The 19,676-nt window shown below is 34.9% G+C and overlaps 1 protein-coding gene across 2 annotated transcripts in view; it reads right to left on the bottom strand.

Moving 5' to 3' along the window:
* Positions 1–1,756: 1,756 nt before the first annotated feature.
* LOC125678684 (zinc finger protein ZPR1-like) overlaps positions 1,757–19,676 on the bottom strand; it is a 27,234-nt gene continuing 9,314 nt past the window's right edge. For both annotated transcript variants that reach the window (XM_048917317.2, XM_048917318.2), the window contains exons 4-14: positions 18,574–18,658; positions 18,291–18,361; positions 17,419–17,505; positions 15,967–16,006; positions 14,110–14,195; positions 13,638–13,718; positions 13,367–13,433; positions 11,860–12,020; positions 9,051–9,251; positions 4,882–4,950; positions 1,757–3,244 (exon numbers count right to left, since the gene is read on the bottom strand). In XM_048917317.2, coding sequence (XP_048773274.1) covers positions 3,125–3,244; positions 4,882–4,950; positions 9,051–9,251; positions 11,860–12,020; positions 13,367–13,433; positions 13,638–13,718; positions 14,110–14,195; positions 15,967–16,006; positions 17,419–17,505; positions 18,291–18,361; positions 18,574–18,658 — 1,068 coding nt within the window. In that variant the 3' untranslated portion in view covers positions 1,757–3,124. The remainder of the gene's footprint in view (positions 3,245–4,881; positions 4,951–9,050; positions 9,252–11,859; positions 12,021–13,366; positions 13,434–13,637; positions 13,719–14,109; positions 14,196–15,966; positions 16,007–17,418; positions 17,506–18,290; positions 18,362–18,573; positions 18,659–19,676) is intronic.

Here is a 19,676-nt window from a genome sequence, read left to right as displayed (position 1 = left end):
TCCTGGGAATATGCACATCTACACAGTGTGTCCTTATTAACTACAAAGTTTCATGAAATTCTGTTAAGCGGTTTCAGAGGAGTTGCACTGACAAAAAAAAGGGACTGACGGACAGGTCAAAAACCCTTCGCATCTTCGTTGCGTGGAGTATAATCAAGGTGCCGTTTCCTGGGAATAGACCTAGTGCTGCTGTACCAGACAATATGGTAAGGATCTTAGTAGCATGCTTGACACCTACACTAGACACCATAAATGACACCACTTTAACAATAGGCTCCTCCTGATTGTTTCCTTGGCACTGAATAGACCCCAAATATGTCATGTAGCTGAATTTGCAAGGAGAAAAGATAAAAAACACATCTGAAAAGGAATCTCAAATTGGTGGGGAAAAAAAGGTATAGAATGCAAACACTCTAATCAAAATTGGATCCTATGATCCGCTCACCTATCGCTACACATAAGCTATGTGTAGCAATAGGTGAGCAGATCATGGGATCTAATTATGTTCCCCAAACAAAGTTTGGGAACATATTGTTTTTACTCTGTTTCTTCTTATTATTATTATTCTTTTTCTCCGGTACTTTTTTGTCCGGTAGTGTTCTCAGAAACTACAAAAGGGATCGGTATGAAACTTTCCAGGATGATAGTATAGCGTTTGTAGATGTGCATAGTGATAGTCATTTTGTTTGCACGTGCATGCACGCGCGCGCACGTGCATTGCAATTTTGGTACAAAAAATGGAAAATCAGAATATTGAAGGAAGCGATATAAAACCTAAATAGGATGATAGTATATCATTTGTACATATGAAAAATAATAGTTATTTTGCCAGCACGCGCACGCATCCGCGTGCACGCGCATTACAAAATTTGTACGCTAACTTTGGAATCAGTCTAACTTTTTTGTTGTTCATTGAAATGGCTTGAAATTCATATCATAGGTAGATATTGAGACCCTTAACTGATTTACATGGTCAAAATTACCAATTTGCACGCGCATGCACGTGCGCTTCACTTTGATTGGATAATGCTAAAACGTTTGTAACTATCTTATTTATGAAGCGAATGAGATGATATTCACAGCATATGTAGACAATATGTGTATCTATATGTTGGTGTAACAAAAAATGCCAACGCACACGCGCATGCGCGTGCAACGTTTTTTAAATGTTCAATTTTTAAAGGACGATAACGTTTTTGTTTTTCATCAAATTCTATTCATATTAGGGGTTTAGATGTATCTTGGTACTCCTTACAAATTGCTGTGGTTAGAATTACTGCTCAGCACGTGCATGCACATGTGCTGATTTCTGATTGGACGATTTTAAAATTGCTATAACTTCCTTATATTTGGTGGAAACGTTATGAAATTCATACTGTGGGTATATGATACAAATGCCTGTTGAACGACATCAACAAAAATTCGGAATCATACACGCGTGCGCGTGTATGCACGTGCAACGCTTTCTTTCATTTCTTGGTACTGAAATGACCATATTGAACGTACTACATGTAATTAAAGGCTAAAATAAAATGATTTTTTCCTATAGATTCACAAGGACATCACTTTTTAATTGGGGGAGGTTTGGGGAACATCTGTAACGGTCCCCGTTACAATTAGAACTAGTTTTAATTAGATTGAGAATGCAAAGCACTAAGACAAGAAAGAATATCTCATTAATTCGTGATGTGTACTTGTTGTTTTTACATTGAATTTTGTCTTCTTGATATGAAAAGACATCACCATATCAACCAAATCTTTTGTGAAAATTTTAATGAAATCCAATTAGCGATTCTCACAGCACAGACAAGCACCTGTAGGAAACAATTTTCTCAATGGAGGTATTGATATATACATGTATACTGAATGTTTTACACAGTTTAAAACATTCAAGTTCACCAATAGCTGCAAATCTGTAGCTCTCTGGGAAATTGGGACAGAACCCGATAATTTCCCAGAGAGCTGCAGATCTGCAGCTAGTTACCTACATGGACACAAAAAAATGTTAGACAAAGAGACAGAATGCAAAAAAAAAAAAAAAAAAAAAATTTAACGTCCATTCACTTTGTGCGATTTTTCTATCTGTCCTGTTTAATTTTGCTGAAACAGTACAGTACAACTTCAGGATATATTAATTATTGAAAATGTTTTGAGTAAGGTCATACTTGATGTTTCTGACATTTGAAGAACAATTACAATTTCTGTTCCTTTTCTCCAATATACCGGTACATTACATTGCATTTAGAGACTTTGCAAAACATGTTCAAAATGTTTTAAAATGTGTGACACCCCTCCTCCAATATACTTCAAAAGGTCACCAAAGATACTGAAGTGACCTTGAAAACAAATATGATAATACATTGTGCATGTATGACTTGATTTTTCTCTAAATAACAGTACTGTTTAAATACCAAAATATGTACACATTTACAATGTCATTGAGAAATGTCACAATTGTAAATCTGGTTACCGTTGATACAGAATCAGGACTGCTCTCAAGATCCACACAGCTGTTTCCAGCTAAGTCATTCAAGACCACGTGATCTCCCAGTCTCTCAAGCTAGTCTTTCAGTTTTATTTTTAGCTCTGGCTATATAGGGAAAAGAAGCTTGTTGGGGTCTTTTTTCATCCTCACAAGTCAAGGTTTTGTGATTATGTACTCTCCAATCACAAAACCTTGACTTGTGAGGATGGGGTCTTTTTATACTAAGTACCAAATCTAAGACGGTAACCTTAGTTACCACATGGTGTCATTTTAGGTGTATACAGATTTCCATATTGTCTCCATCCTCTCTTACAATTTATTGAATACTTTCATACACAGTATATTACCACTTAAATTCAAATAACTGTGTCCTAAAATCTTATAACCTGATACCTAGTAGGTAAATTGGCATTTCAGATCAATAGAACTGTACATCTAGGATCTAGTAGCTAGTCTAAGATCTTGAAAGCAGCCCCGCACATAGAAATTTAACATTCCTCTGTTTCTTTAAATATTAGAGTTCACTACAATTATTCCTCTCGTCATCATTTGGCAGCATCGTCAAAAGTCAAACAAGATACTTTTATGATTCAAAGAACTAAGGTTTAATGTTTTGTCACCGAATCCAAGTGTGAAAGGTCATGATGTTTCGTAGTTTTCGGTTTTCATGTCGTTTAGTCCCAGATCCTCATTCTGTTCATAATTTCTCTCATACTGCTCCACAGTCATTTCGGGATCAGGGTCTGGTGCATAGACATTCTGTCAATGAAAACAATGTATTCAAATTACGAAAAAACAATTACATTAAAAATTCAACAATTTCAGTCAGTCAACATCATAACTTGGCCTTCGGGATTAGTCATTTATAGCAGCTATTGATAAATCTAAATTTGAGATGTTATTCATAATTACAGTCTGCAGTTAATCAAGAACATAAAATTCAATTAATAACAGTTATTTGATCAGCCGCATTCAAACAACTGTTTTAAATATTTAGGTTAGAGTAAATGATACGCTTTGTACCTAGGATAATTGATTTTATGTGTCAGATATCTGTCAACCTCAGAAGACAATGCACTTCATGTGACATCATATGCCTACATTAACAAAAACTTTGTGTCCTATGTATGTGTGACTAGGAACCGATGAATAGCCAGATTGGCATTCAGATGAAAGTTGTTCCTATGTATTTACTCGGTTTCAAAGGCACGCAGCCAAATTGTCAGACTTTGTTGTGTAAGTACTGCCATTGGTGTTTCTAAAAGCTTTCAATTACTGCACATGCAACTACTTAATTGTGCTTCATCAAATATTTTCTTAAATAAGTATTTTTGTACTTCCAAACTAACATACTTGATTGTAGTAAAAACAGTATTGGTAACATTTCAAGAAGGATAGATTGTGATACATTATAATTAAATTTGTTTGAGTTGGTGGATGGGTAGACAAAAGGCCCACAGGCCTTATCGGCCACCTGAATACTAGTGAAAAAGTATCACTATTCCCACAGGCCTTATCGGTCACCTGAAATCTTGTGAAAAAATATCACTACTCCCACGGGCTATGAAATCTAGAAAAAATTTCCTGTTCTGAATATCTAAGCTAAATTCTAATGTTCAGCAACAGTATAAAACAAGATGTGTTCTTAAAACTTCACTGTCCTTAAAAGTGCATACACTGATGAAAGGCTTTAAATAATAGGTGTATTAACATTAAAACATCAAAAGAGATGACTGATTTGGACCCATCCTAAAGTCATAACCCTGGGTTGTGAAATTCACTATTTTTTCTACATCCTTAAGTATGCATTTAGATTTTATACAGTATCAGCAAACTTACACATAAACACTTTATACTAAGTTTGGCCCCACCCTGGGGTCAGAACCCCTACTCTGGGGATCTTTGGTAAAAGACTACCTGCTCTATCCATTTAGTTTCAATTTAGTATCAATAGCACTAGAGAAGATGCTATTTAAGTGTTTTACACATAAACACTATATTAATACCAAGTTTGGCCCCGCCCTGAGGTCTGAACCCCTACCCTGGAGATCATGAAATTTACAGTTTTGTTTTTCTTACACGTGTGCAGTTCTAGAGAAGAAGATTTTTGAAAATTGGTCAATTTTGGGCAGGTTTTGCCCCGTCCCTTGAGCCCCAGGGGTGCTGGAGTCCTGAAAGTTGCAATTTATGTCCCCCTTATCCCAATGATGCTCCATACCAAATTTGAAAAGAATTGGAATGGTAATTATTAAGAAGAAGTAAAAAATGTTCAATTGTTAACACACGATGGACCGACGACAACCAATTGCAATAGGTTACCTGAGTTTTCTCAGGTGACCTAAATATATGAACTGGTTAGGAATCTGTATGAATTAAATGTGTCTTCAATAACTAACCTGCAAATAGCTGTTTCCTGCAGGGTCATCCAAGATAAAATGATCTCCGAGTCTCTCTCCAGAAATAATCTGCAAGTAACCAATGGAAATCATTTAGAGTTTGAGTTATACTTGTACTATATATGATACATAAATGTAATTTCTGATACCTATGAGAAATTTGAAATATCAGAAAGTCAGCTATGACACAGTAATGTAACCATTCGAACCAATGCGAAAAAATGCTACGCTGATTGATTATCTGTCTCACTCCCACTTTATCAACAAAATTTTTAAATGAAACAATGCATAGATAATTTCTCCTCGATTCACCATCGATTTCAAGAGTTGAATAATACAACTTGACATAATTCTTTTATTTTGATATGAATTCAATCAATAGCTTTTGAGTATCATGAAACAATCATTGAATGTTTAGAAGCAGGTAGTAGTTCTTTGTAACACTACTTCTCTGCATGGACTGTAGACTTGAGGGACCAAAATCAGATCTTGTCTTAGGGCTGATAAAATGACTCCTGTCCTCGTATGAATTCTAGAACTACATGTATATCATGTTTTAAGTTACAACGCATTGCTTAGACGTAGTTTTAATAGCCAGACTGACATTTATATACACCCACTACTTTCCTGGTTTATCAAATCACTTACATTTCCTGACAGGTTCCTTTGGCTATACTGTAACACTAAATAGTTGTATAGAATATGTACTGTAATTATGCTAAATGGGTCACAAAAATAAAACTTCTATTCAACCATGATGGGTCTGTATGTGAAAAATATTTGAAGACTCTGGGATACATAAGATTATTTTGGCAGATGGCTTGCTTGAAAACTCATAACCTGAACTACTGCAAAGCCATCCATGTGGAGACTGACAAGATCAAAACATCTTTGCATTCTTTCTTGTTGGTGTGTAGTAAAATTGTCACTGCTGAATCCCTGCATATACAGCTATATCTGACAATTCCATAACAAAAGGCACTGATTGAAACAGAAAAATCAAACAGAGCTACTAATGAAACCAGTTTAACTGGAATGCCCCAGGCTAAAACCTTTACAATCATAGCAGCATTTGGCAAACCTGATCCTCCAATAAAGGATAACCTCGACGTAATTAGGATAAAATACTATGTCATAAATACATGTTATTTCAGTTAAATACTGATAGAACATCAAATTCTTCTTCCAAAAAAAATCAATATTTTTATCTGAAATGCACGAGGACTGTAATTTGCTGTAATGCGTCAGTTTTATATAAATCTGTCCTATCGAAAGATATTAAACAGAAGTTAATGTGCTTTTTTTTTAAATCCATGTCTGTGATATTGACCACAAATTGTACCATTGCCTACTCAGACTAAGATATAGTCAGGAAAAACTTCGGCATGCAAAACTTTATGTACAAAAACTTGAATAATTTTAAAGACACCATCAATGTCTTAATGTAAAGGCAAAAACTGATAATATGTCTTCCTGAGGATTTGGATAAGTTAAGTTGTTGTTCATCCATCATGATGAATTCAATACCATCATGTTTTCTTTTTACCCCCAGTAAGAAATTAATTTGTGTCCTTTGTTCAATTCATCATATCAACCTACTCAGATATGTAAAAAGCAAAAATAATTCATTTCTAAGGCAGAATTTAAAAAAATGTAAAACAGTGATTTTTGAAGAACATTTGGAGAGCTTGTACAATAAATACACCATACATTACAATCTGAGTACTGTAAAAACACACAAGAAAGAGGAGACCCATAGGCCTTAATGGTCACCTGAGTAACATATATAGGCCTTAATGGTCACCCAGTAACATAGGCCTTAATGGTCAGCTGAGTAACATAGGCCTTAATGGTCACCCAGGTAACTTGTAACAACTCCTTAGCGGACTGCTCAACCAAACAAGGTTCAAATTATTTTAGAAAATGAAAGTAAATTGTCCTTAGTTTTTCAGATTAAGTTTTTTCAATGTCCTACAGTAAAATTCATGTACTGTATTTTTACTATGATAGCTACTCCCTGAAGCCTCAGTAATTTTAAATCGTAGGGTCATGAAATCCACCATCTTCATATCCATGCATTTAGTATTTTGTCACAATGCACTGAAGAAGTAAAGAATAAAGATTTTACTATATAAAATGCATCAACCTTCTTTTACCCATTTAGCTCTGTCCTAAAACCGGAATCCCTGACAATACAAGGGGTAGGGAATTTTACAAGTTAGGTAGAGGACTACATGCTTTTCATAACAATGCATGCATAAAGTATTCACAGTTCACAGAAGTAGAAGTAAAGAAAGCAATTTTGAAAGATTAAATGCATTTTCACTATATTTATCCATTTGGATTCCACCTACCCTAAGGTCTGAACCCCTGGCTCAGGGGTAGGGAATGTCACAATTTTGGTAAACAACTACATGCTTTTTATAGCCAAGCACATGATATTTCTTCACAATGCACAGAGCAGTGAAAATTCAATTTCAAAAGGTTAAATGTATTTTCAATGTATACCCATTTGGGCCTCACCCTAAAGCCTTGAATCCCTGGCCCAGTGGTAGGGAATGTCACAATTTTGGTATATACATGTAGCTATATGCTTTTCATGCTTTTGTAACCATGTGAACTGTACTTCTTAACACTACAAAGAAGTGATGCTGAAGATATTAATTTTGAATATTGAATACATTTTTATTATTTACCTATTTGGGCCCAACCCAGGGCCTGCCTCAGAGTCATGAATTTAACAATTTTGGCAGAGGGATCTGTGCTCTTTAATTTTAATTAATTTAGTGCACATTATTTTACTTTACATTTTTAATGCAAAGTAAACTTTAATGCACATCTGTGTGAACAAAGCATTAGATTGCATAATATTTAAGGTTTTGACCCCCACCCTAGCACCAAACCCCTGACCTTGGGGTCATGAATTTCAGTTTCCGAAGAAGATTTTTACTTCATTATCATTAAGTACTCAGTTTATTAATTTGATGTGCAGGAGTCAAGAGGACAATTTTTAAAGAAATAGCATGTTTCACTACATGAGTCCCACCCCTAGCACCAGAGGTCACGGACTCAGGGGCCATTTTCACAATTTTGGAAAGACCTTCTCTTATTATTACCATGAACACATTTTCACTACATGAACCTTAAAGTCCATGCTCCATACCAAATTTGATGAGAAATGGTCATTTAGTTACAGAGAAGAAGTTGATTACGTTCAAACATTTAAAGTTTGATGATGTTGATTATGTTCAAATTTTTAATGCACAGCGGCTACTCATCACAATAAGTCACCTGAGAAATTGTTGAACTTTTTACCTGTTCATCTCTCCACATTTTCAGTATGCACTAGGTATACAGATCTGAATATTAGGTGGACATTCATGGACGCTTTGAACACTGTTGATTACATTACTGCTATATTTAGAAGCAATGCAAGATTAGAATATTCAGAAATGTAATTTCTGCTTTGAGTAACAAGTTTGTGCAAGTCTTACGAAATTAGCCACTGGTCGGAAAGAAAGGCCAGTAAAATTGCACTTGGCAATCTAAAAATATTACATAAATCTGTTGGGCGTGTACTTTTCAATATCAAAACTTCAAGTTGAAATGATTCCAGGGTTGAAAGAGAGTAATGATCATATTAGGAATTCATCAATGATTGAGAGCAATCTTATATCATACTTGAAAGAAATTCAAAATAAAAAAAAACATTTTCTGGAAGTGCCTCATATCATTTTGAACTTTCTCATCAAAGTTCTTTTCAATCAAAATTGAAAACAAAAACATAATACTTCGTCTTTGATTTAGGCAGGTGAATTTCTCTTTGGTCTAGAACACAATCTAGTTACACAGGACTAAATAGCTAGTACTCCAAAATAGTTTTCGTGATAAAGTTAAATAAATTGAACTTCAATGGATTACATAAATCCTTCCACCTAAAGGAGCATAAATACACTAAATCAGGATTTTTAATGGATGCATGCATGTAATAAAATTATGACTTAGTAAGGTTTTAAAATCATAATTACAGAGAAAATATCATCCCCAAAATGAGTTTGCAGTCACAGGGCATTCATAAACATGTAGACTGCAGCCCCTGAACCCTCTCCACATGTTAAACATACTGGCACCAACACCACAATACATGTTTAAAGAAAGGTAATTCCTGCCTTTTGTATTTCCTTGCAAAATAACTCGATTTTATCAGCTGTTTTTTTGTCTGAGGTGTCCCCTCCAAAGAATGGATTGGAATCACTGAGCTGGTCCTTAATGTTCTCCAGCAGTCCCTCCAGGGTCGTGAACTTCCCTCCTAGGGTCCCCATCTCAGCGTCAAAGTCTAGTTCTGGGATTCTCATGGAGGCAGTGTCACTCTGTGGAGAAAGGTCATCAATCTAACAACACTTGCCACAAAAATTACTTTAAAAAAATAATAATGAAACTGAAAACTAAATCTATGTTTTTAAGAGTATAATGAATTCAATTTACTGTATGGAATGTAATTTATTCCCATGATTTCTCAATTAAGTCTAAACCAGTGGGGAAAATTTGTATCAAGTTATATATACATATTTCAATTTTTTAACATCATAAAAAATTTACAGGTCTCTTATCTTTTAAAACAAATTTTATATTTGGACTTATTACAATCAAACTAAGCCAAAAAATATATATCAATCAACGTATCCATTTGGGGGGGGGGGTATCAAATGCCCTTAAATTAAGATGTGCTTTAATATGAGACCACTCGGACTTCTAAACAGAGGAGTTTCTACACGTGTAGTACATATAAAGATGTATTTTTGTTTGAAGATCTCATCATAAAACACAGTGTTGTCTAAATTACATGGCTCACCTTGAAGGTGCTATTTCTGTATGTGAAACAAACAAATGTACTAAAATTTGGTGGATGTTATTTTCATCAAGAAAATACAGATTATTTGCAGCATTTAAAGCATGACTGTTGATATTCTTTCCTACATAAAATGGTCCATAATGCCTACTGTTGTAACTCTTAATAACTCTAAACTGGCCACTCATCTGGGAAATAGTGTATACATTGGAAAACCTAAGGCATGATATGATGGGTAATATGCATTCCTAAAGAAGAGTTGCTTGGAAATGGTTTTCTTAAAAAAACTTAGCCTGTCATTCATTTTGAACATACAGGTAAAGCATAATTTTTTGTATATGAAAATTTAAAGGTCTTCTGACAGAAGTGAATTAGATATCATTGTGATGGCTAGCATCACAAGAGCTCTGCATTGTGGCATTGTTTAATAAATTCAAGGTCCATAACTCTTTCAAACAAGATGTGTTTGTGAAACACAAATGTCCCCGATAATGGCCAATTCTGAAGATGGCCAAGGTCACAAGGACAAATATCTTGGTACCAGTAGAAAGATCCACAAGGCAAACGTATGAGAGGCAGACCGAAAAACACATGGCGTAGAGGGATCAATGCAGAGCTACAGGCCATCAATAAAACATGGGGAGAAACCAAAAGAATAGCCCAAGACAGAAAAAAGTGGAAAGCTACTGTGGTTGCCCTATGTCCCCCATGGGACGAAGTGGATTAAGTAAGTAAGTAAGTAGAAAGATCTTGTCACAAGAAATGCTCATGTACAATATGAAAGATCTAATATCTACTATTTAGAAGTTATGACCAATGTCAATTATTTTAAAAGTAGGTCAAATGTCAATGTCAAAAGGTTTAGTAACAAGGAATACTCATGTGAAATATCAAAGCTCTATCACTTACTGTTCAAAAGTTATTAGCAAGGTTAAAATTTTCAAAGAGTAGGTCAAACTCCAAGGTCACAGGGTCAAAAATGTTGGTACCCACGTAAAGGTCTTGTCACAAGGAATACTCATGTGAAATATCAAAGCTCTAGCACTTGCTGTTCAAAAGTAAGTTATTAGCAAGGTTAAAGTTTCAGACAGAATTACAGAATGACAGACAGGAAAAAAACAATATGCCCCGATCTTCGATCTCGGGGGCATGAAAAGTCATCAAAGCCCAAACTCAAACTTAATCTGTAACCCAATGATATAGGTTCAAGTATATATTTTCAAATCTATAGCTGCAGAGATTGCCAAAAAAGTCTGGAAAACTGTCAATGCACGGATGCACTACGAGGCTGATCACTATAGGGCTTATTCCTATAGGCAAAGCCCTAACAAATGTAACATTTGAAACCAGAATGGCGTGTACATCTTTGGAACAAGACCAAATGGGGTCATCTACTCTTTAGGGGTACCAGTGTATCAAGTCTGATGTCTGTCAAGCAAAGAGTTCTCAAGATACAGACAACATCTTCCCATGTCCAGAGTAGTTTGACCCTTCATCTTAAAATCATCTACTTCATAGGTAGAACCCATGTTTTAAGTTTGATGTCTTTCAGGCAAAATGTTCTTAAGATACCGAGCAGACAAAATATTTCTATGACAAGTTTAACCCTTGACCTTTTGACCCCAAAATCAAAAGGGAATATTTGCTTCTGAGGGAGATCAGATGTACCAAGTTTGATGTCTGTTAAGCAAAAGGTATTAAGCAGATAATATCTTCCTATGTATATTGACCCTTGACCTTGTGACCTCAAAATCAAATTTCGGTCATCTATTTTTTAGGGAATATTGTTTGTCAAGCAAAGGGTTCTTGGATATTGAACAAATAACACTAACCAACAGGTCACTATGCCCCCTTTTTTAAATGGAAGAAAAATCAGCCAGGAATTCAGTTAGTACTTTCAGTGATGCAGGAATAAACCTACTGTAAAAATATTTTACTGGAAACTACCATAAGAATAAGCAATAACCACCTGAAAAGCATCCATGTAACTACAAAACCTCATTCTAACAGTAATGAATTTAACGAATGTGAAAGGATTGCATAACGATTTTTGTTTTATGTTTAAATGTAAATGTATTAGTCTTGCAGACAAAACAATGGTCAAATTATGCAAAATATCAAATAACTACCTTCAGGACATCTCTGGACATGTCAGAGGGGTCAGTTATTTTCAGGGTGATCTTTGTCCCTTTGGGCTCAATTCCTGACCCTCCTTTCACTTCATTGTCTTTGTAACCACAGGCATTGCAAATTGTGGCCATAATGACGACTTCTTTGAAATGTGGAATATCTTGAATTGTTAAGTCAATTCTGAATATAGCGAAATCATTTGGATGGATATCATGCAATGTCCCATGAACTAGTCTTCAAATATTAGAGTTTAATGTTCTGAATGAATTGATATTTCCATTTAAAGAAAATGGGAGCACTAACAAGAGGTCCATGGGCCACAATGCTCACCTATGTCACCCTTACTCTCCTGTTCTCCATAAAAAGATTTTTGCCTTCTTTAATCCCAGATCTTGACCCCAATCTACCCCATGGGGTTATGACATAACCAAACTTGAAGAGTCTTTAAAGATTTTTTCACTATATTCATGTGTTATGTAAAATTTGATCCCCAATTTTAGCCCCACCCTAACCCAGTGTCCATGAATAAAGGGAATGTTTCCATATATTACATTGGTACAATGTAGTTCTCTCCTATTTTTGAAAAGATCTTTTTACTATCCTATATATTCTTATGTAAAACTCTGAATCATTTAAGCCCAAACCCTAGTTAAATATAAATTATGAATATGCACTACAATGGAAAGCTTTGCATATTAATATGACCAGTGGTTCTTTATTACAAAATTTTCAAAGATTATATTCCCATGTAAAACTTTGCTCCCTTATTGAGGCCCCATCTGCCTGAGAATGTTTGCCTATCAATATGACTAATGGTCCTGCTGGTCTGTAGAAGAGTTTCAATGATTTATTCCCATATATTACTACGTAAAATTCTGACCTGGCACACCCATCCTACCCCTGGGGCCATGATTTGAACAAATTTAAATATGTAGTACTTGTTATTGCTTTTAAAAGATGACTAATTATGGCACTGCTGCTCTCGAGAAAAAGATTTTAAAAGTTTTTCGCTTTATATTGCCATATAAAACTTTGTTCCCCTACTGTGGCCCCACCCTACCCCTGGGACCATAAATTGAACAAACTTCAATCAACACTACTTGCTATTTAATATGACTTTTTATGGCCCTGTTCTTCTTAAGAAGAAGAATTTCCAATTTTTCCTTCAAATTGCCAAGTAAAACTTTATCCTTTGTTATGGCTCCACCCTATCCTCGGTGGCCATGAGTTGAACAACTTTTAATTTATACTCATTATGGAAGCTTTCACATAAGTTTTGTCTTTTCTTGTCCAGTGGTTTTTGTATCCCATTATCTCCCTTTTTAAAAGATCATAGCCCTTAATTTGAACAAACATCCCCTTTCTCAACAGCAGTTTTTGATCAGAAATTGATGTGAAAGAATATGGCTCCTGTCCTAATTAAAAAGCTCAAAGGTCAATCATTCCATTTGCCAAAAACCTCTCTGCAATCCAGAAGTTGCAATGCATCTGCAAGCTTAAGGATACCGACCATTTTCATATTTGTATCACATGGCACATTACAGCTTGGACAATTTGACCTGAAAGTTGCCACCTGAAAGATATAGTACTCATATTAGTTACATCCAAGAATTTTGAAAACTAGCTCGTTTGTGATACATATTAACTCTACAAACATCTTTGACAGTCTCATTTTAATTTTACTAGTGAAATGTTATAGACTATACTTGAGAAAAAAAATATCTGTAAATATTTCTATCAATTTATCACACACAACAAAAATATTACCAGAACTGACCTCACTTTTGGCATCAAACAAAGCTTCATCAGAGATTTCTGGGTTTTCTCCCTTTTCTGGTTCTTGCTCAGCTTTTTCTTGCTGTTTGATGGACATACATATACTTGTATTATAACAATACAGTACTGTAGATCCTTACATAACAAGCATACTTAATTTTGCAAAATTGCCATTTTATAGGTTCAATTTGTGTGAAGGTAAAATCCTATACTCCCATTAACTTTAATCGACATAAATTTGTGATAAATAAATGATGGCAAGAGCTACTTCTCATTAATTAATGTGAATATTAATTACATATATTTATATGAGAAGGAATATTCAGAATAAAGTCTGAAGTTGCACTTAATAATAGTAAGACTTGTAGGCTAGGAATTTTTCTTTATGACGTACATGTCTATTCTGACATTACACTATGTTTTTTGAGTTGAAGCATCACTACGTATAAATGGTTACCACAACAACACCTTACCTCTAGCAACCCTAGCTGATCGTCTTGTGCTCTGGACCTTTTGTAGTGATGAATTGTCATGTCTTTGTCAACATTAGGGGCAAAGGTAAACTATATTAAGGAAAACCAGACTCGTTGCCTTTTTTAAAGTAATAATACTGATTGATACATACCTAATTTCTTGAATTCATGAAGAAAGTGAAGTACAATGTACCTTAACTATAACATAAATCTGATGATCATTGACAGATGGAACAACAGGGTACACTTTTGTTCCTCTGTCAAGGATGCTTCCTCCGTATGTTGGAGAAAAAACAATTCAATGAACAATTTCTATAAAAGTAATACAGAGGAGTTGATTAAGGCAACTACCAGCTATTCTCATCGTGATCAGACTAAACTTCACACACAAACACAGTGAAAACTTTATGACATCATAATCACTTATCAGTTTCTCATTATCTTTATCAATTTTCAGAAAGAACTAAAACTATTTACATAAATAAATCTTTGTACAGATATAACATTATCAAATCAAACTACCGTATATCAGGTTTTTTCCGCGTGTATCTAATTTCCGCTTTGTTCGCGACGATTTCAGAATTGCGGAAAATAAATCCGCGTAAATTTGATACAAAGTTTTGTTTTTGTAATAGAGTTATATAGCATACAGGTAATAGTACGGTGAACATTCTGTGTTCAGTTTGTTTTGTTTCCCCCTATATCCAACAAGCGCCAGGTAACAGGTATGTAATTTACGGTCTTGGTGTTTATTTAATAAAGGACAAGCTAATTAAATGGGCCACTTTGTTCGCTTCAATCAACGCATAATTATACCTGAGCTACTCATACATGTAACGGTACAGGGTTGATGGCCGTTTTAAACTGAAAATAATTATCGATAAATATTTTGTATTAGTACCATTATAGCTAACGAACAGTGATTTACCTTACTATACAACCAAATTGTACATATTTGCAACATACTTGAGTGTAAACAAAAGTGCGAAATTGGTTTTTGAAAACTGGTATGCAGCACAGGTGTGTGATCAGCTGAGCGCATCTTCCGATAATGACGTTTGATTTATCTCTCACTTGGATGAAGTCACTTGGAGTGAAATGGCTGACAAAGCTCTATGATTACATGCACACAAAACATAAAATCGTCAGAGATGGATTCAGAGAAGCAGGAATATCATCCATATTGAGGTTTGATTATAATTGCGACAGTAACTCAGAAATCTTGTAAATCGTTTCATCGACTGTGATTTTTTGCATAAAAATCAAGAGTTATACGTACAAATGCTGCCCCCCCCCCCCCCCCCATATAAGTTTAGATAATCGTGAATCATATTTTCGCTATGACTTTGAAATGGTGAAAATTTGATTCACATAAATTTGATATACTGTTTTAGGTTCTGATTCGTGGAAAAAACATGACGCGGTAAAAACCTGATATACGGTAAATACTATATGACCTAGTTCTTACCATTCAGCCAAGTATTGCAGCAAGTAATGACACAATATTCAGCTTGTGTGATTTCACCATAAACACAAACTGCATATGTGTGATGGTGTGAAAAAAAAAGAACAAGAACAATGTTCATGCTGCAAAATATTCACTAATGCAGTAGTAAATAAAGAAAGGATTAACATCCAAAAAATCACTCTTTGGTTGATGAAGGTATTGCTTTTATCTGGTCAACAACATACCGACAAACAAAAAAGACATACATATGTAATAAAAATTATCTGACTAGTGTACAGTGTAAAATTCAACCGATTTCTCTATGCAATGAATTACAAGAAATAACATAAGCCTAAATCAATCTCAGACTTCATTGTTTTAACATATTTCTCATTAAGATAAAGGATATGGATTCTCTATAAAACTGTTTCCGCTGGGATCATCTAAAACCTAAAATACAGAAACACATGTCAATAAACATGCAAGGGAAAAGCTGCTTCATCACATACAAGTTAAAAAACATACCCTGATTGTGGCAGTGTTCAATTACAGTCAACTTAACCTTCACATTTGTCAGTCACATAACTCTGACCTTGGCTTTAAAACATACCCCTGATTGTGGCAGTGTTCAACAAGAGGTACTGTGAGCAATGCTCACAAAGAATACCCCCGCTTACCCCAATCTCCCAAAGGGTGTTGGTAATAGGTATAAACTACCTCTTTTCTGAGTGTAAAAAACAAATGGCATGACAAACCTTGGGTATTCTCGTTTGTAGGGAGAAATGGATTATCTAGGAACACAGCATCCCCATGCGATGAAAAAAGCCGTTAAAGAATTTAAATGGAAACCATATTGCTACTTCGATGTCCAGTGCACGTGACCTTTGACCTTTTGACCCCAAAATCGATAGGGAACATCTTCATCCCATGGGTAGTCCATATGTATGATATGGTGACTGTAGGTGGAAAGGATAACGCTTTAGAGCCCGGAAACCATATTGCTACTTCGATGTCCAGTGCGCTTGACCTTTGACCCCAAAATCTATAGGGAACATCTTCATCCCATGGGTAGTCCATATGTATGATATGGTGATGGTAGGTGGAAAGAATAATGCTTTAGAGCCCGGAAACCATTGCGTCTACAGACGGACGGACAACCCGATTCCAGTATACCCCCCCACAACTTGTTGCGGGGGGTATAATTACAGTCAATTTAACCTTCACATTTGTCAGTCACATAACTTTGACCTTGGCTTTCATCTTTACCTAGTTTAAAATTCCCTATCTAATGAAGTTATAAGCAAGGTTAAAGTTGCAGACAGACAAAGAGACATAAACCAAAAAAAAAGAAAAAAGTGCCCTCTCCCCAGTTTAAGAAACTTACCATAAATTCAGCTAGACATGCAGTTGACAAAAATTTGCAAGCCCTGACAATGTAACTGAATTTTTTAAAATTCATTCTTTATTCAATACACTGAAGATGAAATCCTTCCAAGAAGGCACAAGATTTCTTATGTTTGTTGGTTTTGCATAATTTTTTTTCTTGTGTCACCATTTGATTTTCTTTTGAGGAAAGGCTTGGATGGCAGCTCTAAACAGTTGTTATAAAATAACAACTGGTCTGGCATGGCAACCCAAACCATACTTTATATATAATCTATGGTACCGTAAAGTTTGGAAATTTAGCACAACATACAAAGACTAGCAACTAAGCGATAGCATGACTTAGACTTCTTTTTCAGTGTAAGCAACATCATGATTAAAATTCAAACTCACCGAATATTTCAGCAAGTCCACTGGGGTCAAAATTAGCAAATTAATTTGCCCTTTGCAAAATTAATGCATCTAGGACGACAACTTACAATCTGGAATGGTTCCTTCACAGCTTTTAAGTCCTTCAGTTTGTCTATGAAGGAATCAATCTGAGCTGCTACTTCTGGATGTTGAATCTAAAAACAAAACAAGCATCACAACTGATGGTCGGAAATATGCAAAATCAGGAGACGCTATAACACAATAATATACTGTTTACATAATACATTAGAAAAAACAAAAAATACAGCCTTTCAGAATATAGCCCCTTGACTGTGCTGATCACATACATTTACCATGCGTCATCTAAAGTAGGGGCAATATCAAAGTTCAATGTCTGACAAAAAACTAAATTCACATAGTTTTCACCAAGACCCCCGAACCCCCTTTTAAAACTAAATATGATGAATGTTGAAACTAATCAATTAACAAGTAAAAATATACAATTATAAATAAGATTCTGCATACCTTTTCTACTGTTTATTCATAAGTGAAAGTGTACATTAAAACTTATTCATAAGTGAAAGTGTACATTAAAACTATTAAATGTTCATTAAAATTAATATCATTATGTGGATTTTAAATGTTGCTTGTCTTTTTTTCTTTTTCCACTAAAGTGTAATCGATGTCGGATGACAGAAACTTGCCGGAGATTTTATCCCCCACCCCCCTCTCCCTAACTATTTGAATTTGATTTTTATTCGACATTGATCTTTTGATCTCGCCTCATATGTTTTCTTTCAAAAATACATTTCAAGTTAGTCATTACATTAGTAGGCTAAGTATACATATATAATATCTGTAAAGAATATAAATGTATAATTTATATTTTTTGACAAATGTTTGATTTACAGTTTGAAAACAAAACAAATCATTGAAATGTACTAAATGGGTATGATATAATATTCTGCTCAATACTGACTTTACGAACTGGTTGATCCTGCAACAGGCCCTCTACTGCTCGCTGTATTAAGCCTTCTACTGTGGTCAGTACTAAAATTGTCAAGAGAAATATATCTATGTAAAACATTTTGCAAAAAGACAACTTTAGTTAAATATATTGCACGACATTAATTTCATTGATATTTGTATTTTGAAACTATTTACCCCGAGTCATGTATGATGAACAGTAATAAACACGAGAGGGGTTGCATGTGCAATTCATGAATGTAAACCAATTAAGGGGGCGGGGTGGGGTATCTTACCTCCTTTGTTGGGTGGAGACTCAAATTCCAGCTTTGGAATGGATACCGTTGCATAATTTGTTTGCACTATTTGTCTGTTTAAATCCTACAAGACATAAATAATCTTCATTTTGACAATTTATAACAATATTGACGTTGAGAAGGTTATCTACGATGTCTCTCATACACATTTCTAGATAAAGATATTTCCTATTATGAATAAAAAAAATCATTCAAGTCTATGTCTGCAAATTAACTTGAGTGATTGTCGTCTAATAGATTTTGTGAAAAAGACTGAATCTACAACTGTTAAAGATGCACACATAATTACTTTGACAACTTTTAAATTACTTTGACAACGGACTCAGGAACAGCCCCACAGAGAATGTTATCATATATTACAAGCATATACAGTGTAATAACACAGACTTCATTAATATTTGTAATGACAAAGAGGAGTGATTAGATTGTTTTCCCAAAAATTGGCATTTCCATGTTCAACAACAGGATCATGTATAAAACATGAAAGCTCTAAAAAGTGTAGTAAACTTAGTGAGAGGGTCTGCTGTAACCTTGACTTTTGACCTCAAGACCAAAATATCTATAGGTGTCTTTCTTTAATGATTATCTATCTTTGTACATATATATGTATAAAATATGACAAGCTTTTTATAGTAAACTATTTGAGATATTGAGTCACTATAAAAGTGATGACTGAAAAACAGACAGACAGATGGACAGACACACACACATGTCAGAACCTTCAATAAACATTTAGCCCTGTGGGGATCCGGGTTAGAATAGGTCCTCAGTACCCCTTGCTTGTCGTAAGAAGTGACTAAATGGGGTGGTCCTTCGTATGAAACCACAAAAACCGAGGTCCCGTGTCATAGCAGATATGGCACAATAAAGATCCCTCCTGCTCAAAGGCCATAAGCGCTGAGCATAGGGGCCTAAATTTTGCAGCCCTTCACTGGCAATGGTGACGTCTCCATATGAGTGAAATATTCTTGAGAGGGTCGTTCAACAATATACAATTAACCAATCAATAAACATTTACCTTTCTGTAAAATACAACAGCTGTATGTTGAAAACTTTTCAAGATATTGTGTCACAATGAAAGC

Source organism: Ostrea edulis, chromosome 2, assembly GCF_947568905.1.
Source record: "Ostrea edulis chromosome 2, xbOstEdul1.1, whole genome shotgun sequence".
In the NCBI taxonomy this organism is placed as follows: Eukaryota; Metazoa; Mollusca; class Bivalvia; order Ostreida; family Ostreidae; genus Ostrea; species Ostrea edulis.
Note: the sequence above shows the minus strand (reverse complement) of the source record. Positions and strands in the feature narration are given on the sequence as shown.